This window comes from Beta vulgaris, chromosome 5 (genome assembly GCF_026745355.1).
Source record: "Beta vulgaris subsp. vulgaris cultivar EL10 chromosome 5, EL10.2, whole genome shotgun sequence".
Classification (NCBI taxonomy): Eukaryota; Viridiplantae; Streptophyta; class Magnoliopsida; order Caryophyllales; family Amaranthaceae; genus Beta; species Beta vulgaris.
The window spans coordinates 15605267-15608576 of NC_079206.1; the positions used below are offsets into that span (position 1 = coordinate 15605267).

General features: G+C 38.5%; 1 protein-coding gene across 1 annotated transcript; it reads left to right on the forward strand.

Moving 5' to 3' along the window:
- Window positions 1-456: 456 nt before the first annotated feature.
- On the forward strand, window positions 457-2960 carry LOC130591346 (uncharacterized). The gene is made up of 3 exons (XM_057394628.1): window positions 457-1239; window positions 1348-1493; window positions 2105-2960. Exons 1-3 carry the CDS (start codon window positions 457-459, stop codon window positions 2958-2960), a joined length of 1785 nt encoding a protein of 594 aa, XP_057250611.1.
- The last annotated feature ends 350 nt before the right edge of the window (window positions 2961-3310 follow it).

A 3310-nucleotide genomic window follows, 5' to 3' on the forward strand; every position in this document is an offset into this window, starting at 1 on the left:
AATGGTGAAGGATACACTAGCTGGAAACGAGCTATGCTATTAACTCTATCAGCTAAGAACAAATCTGGTTTTGTTGATGGAATTCATAAACCACCTGATGATGAAACTTCTGATGAATTTAAAGCATGGTCTAGGTGTAACAACCTTGTTTGTTCTTGGATTTTATTCAATCTTAATGAAAATATAGCTGGAAGTGTCATGTTTAAGAGATCTGCTAGAGAGATATGGATGGATCTTGAGGAGAGATTTGGCTTTACATCTCTGGCTCAGATATACACCTTAGAACAAAAACTAGCTGATATTCATCAAGGTGTATCTCAATCTGTGTCTGAATTTTTCACTGAAATAAAGTGAGTCTGGGATGCAATTGATGAGGCACATCCTCTACCTTATTGCACATGTAATAAATGCTCTTGTAATCTAACCAAGAGACTCTATGAGAGGCATGAACAAAAGATGGTTATACAGTTCATGATGAAACTATCTGATCAGTATGCAACCATCAGAGGTAATATGTTAATGATGCAGAAACTACCTAAGGTCACTGAAGTTTACAGGATGTTTGCTCAGGAGGAACAGCACAAAGAGCTTACTGTTGCAAGTTCTTCTCACACTGAATCTCACTCTGATTCTATGGCCTTTATGGCAGATAAAAGAAAATTTCCTAATAACAACACTAAATCTTCCAGCAACAATGTGAAATACAGTAACAATTTCAAGAAAACCAGCTACACTAAAGGCTCAGGTGGATCCAAGAATGATAAACCAGGCTCCAAATACTACTGTACACATTGTGAGATTCCAGGTCATAGTATTGACAGATGCTTTAGAGTTCATGGCTATCCTGCCAACTTTAAAGGCTTCAAGGATAAAAAGGTGGCAGCCTTGTCATCTAATGAAGAAATGATCATGGATACTAATGAGGATGCTGCTGGACCACACTTGTCCATGGATCAATACAATCAGCTTATGAGCATGCTCAAGGCTGCACAACCAAGCACCAGTTCCTCCACTCAGGCTATGGTGGCAGGTAATAACTTCTGTTTACTTTCTTGCTCTGAATACAACTGGCTACTTGATAGTGGTGCAACTGACCACATTTGCTCTGACCTCACAAATTTCTCTGACTATAATATCATACATGAACCTGATAATTTTATTACTATTCCTAATGGAGCTAAAGTTCCAGTAACACAAATTGGTTCTGTGAAGCTGACTCATGACATTATACTTCATAATGTACTATTTGTCCCACAATTCAAATTCAACCTCATATCAGTTCACAAATTATGCCAAGACATGCCTTGTGAACTACATTTTACTCATGATGAATGCTTTATTTCTCAGCAAGGGAAGTTGACTCTTCTTGGTAAGCTGAAGGCTGGTTTATACAATGTCCAAGACAAGAAGGTTTGTCCAAGTGTTGCTATTGCTGATGTCTCTAATAAAACTTGTCTAACTGCTGTTGAAGATGCAAAATTGTGGCATCTTAGGTTAGGACACTTGCCATTCAGTCAATTCAAATTACTTCCTTTTTCTTGTGATCCTAAGTCATGTTTAGACACAATTTGTCAAGTCTGTCCAAAGTCTAAACAAACTAGAGTATCTTTTCCTACAAGTACAATAAAGACTACTAAACCTTTGAGTTATTCGTTGATATATGGGGCCCACACTCTGTAAATACTCCTACTGGATGTAATCAGTTTCTCACTATAGTGGATGATTTCAGTAGATTCACTTGGATTCATTTTCTCAAACTTAAATCTGATTCTGTGCATATTATGAAGAATTTTCTCCAGATGGTTCAAACTCAATTTCATGTAACAGTCAAATGTGTTAGATCTGATAATGCTGGAGAATTATGTGAAGGAGACATGAAACTGTTATATGATGAACTTGGGATTCTTATTCAGACAAGTTGTAGTCATACCCCCAGCAAAATGGGGTTGTAGAGAGAAAACACAAGCATCTTCTTGAGATGCAAGGGCTCTCTACATTCAATCTAGAGTTCCTGATAGATTGTGGGCTATTGTGTTTTGTGTGCTGCCTACCTTATCAATAGAATGCCCCTCAAAGCTATTAATCATGATAATCCTTACCTCAGATTGTATGGTGTGCCTCCTTCACTATCTCACTTAAAAACTTTTGGCTGTCTTTGCTATGTTTCCACTCATAAACACAAAAGATCCGAGTTCAATGATAGAGCCAAGCCATGTGTCTTCTTAGGTTACTCAGATTCTCAAAAAGGCTATAAAGTTCTAGATCTTGATAGTAATAAACTTGCTGTCACTAGAGATGTGTATTTCCATGAAAGACATTTTCCATATCACCTGTTCTATAAACATTCTCATCCTCCTTCTAATTATACTAATGCCATATACTTGCCATCTTGTTCTGCTCCTCTCTTTCATGAATCAACTTCTGACTCTCTTGATTATTCTTCTCCCTCTAGCATCTTCCCTTCTCATGATGTTTCTCACTTACCTACTTCTTCCCCTATTGCTGATGTGGTTGCTGATATTTCTCATCACCCACCTACACCAGCTTCTCCTCCTCTAACCTCACCTTCCACCTTACTTGACCTCTCTGAATCTGCCTCCTTACAACCTACTCTACTTTGCAGGTCTACTAGACACCACAAAACACCTTCCTATCTCCAAGACTACAAATGTAATTCTGCTTCCTCTTCTACCTATCAACCTCACTGGTGTAACCTTGTCTCTTATTCTCACTTTCCTAACACTTACAAAGCTCTTATATCCAAATCATGTGAACTTACTGAACCTCATAACTACACTGAAGCATCCACTGATCCTCTATGGGTAGAAGCTATGAATGCTGAGCTATTAGCCTTGGAGACTAATAATACTTGGGAGTTGGTTCCTCTTCCCAAAGGCAAGAGAGCTATAGGCTCTAAATGGGTCTACAAAGTCAAGCTCAAAGCCAATGGTGAGCTATAAAGATGCAAGGCTAGATTGGTGGCAAAAGGGTTTAACCAAAAGTATGGGCTTGATTATGAAGAGACTTTTAGCCCTGTAGTTAAAATGGGCACAGTTAGGTGTCTTATTGCTGTTGCAGCATGTAAGAATTGGCCATTATTCCAATTAGATGTGAATAATGCCTTCTTACATGGAGACTTAAAAGAAGAAGTCTTTATGAAGGTTCCAGAAGGCATGGCTAACCCTGACAACCTGGTTTGCAGACTTACAAAGTCTTTGTATGGCCTCAAGCAGGCTTCTCGACAGTGGCATGAGAAATTAGCTCACTCATTACATGGTCAAGGGTTCATTAAATCTCATCATGACCACAG

What these genes read in the sequence shown, in the direction of transcription:
- LOC130591346 (XM_057394628.1), top strand. Translation starts at nt 457, where the DNA reads ATGGTTATACAGTTCATGATGAAACTATCTGATCAGTATGCAACCATC. An exon ending in ATGACATTATACTTCATAAT is followed by an intron (nt 1,240 to 1,347) that starts GTACTATTTGTC and finishes TTTATTTCTCAG; the next exon opens with CAAGGGAAGTTGACTCTTCT. An exon ending in GCAAAATTGTGGCATCTTAG is followed by an intron (nt 1,494 to 2,104) that starts GTTAGGACACTT and finishes TCCTTACCTCAG; the next exon opens with ATTGTATGGTGTGCCTCCTT.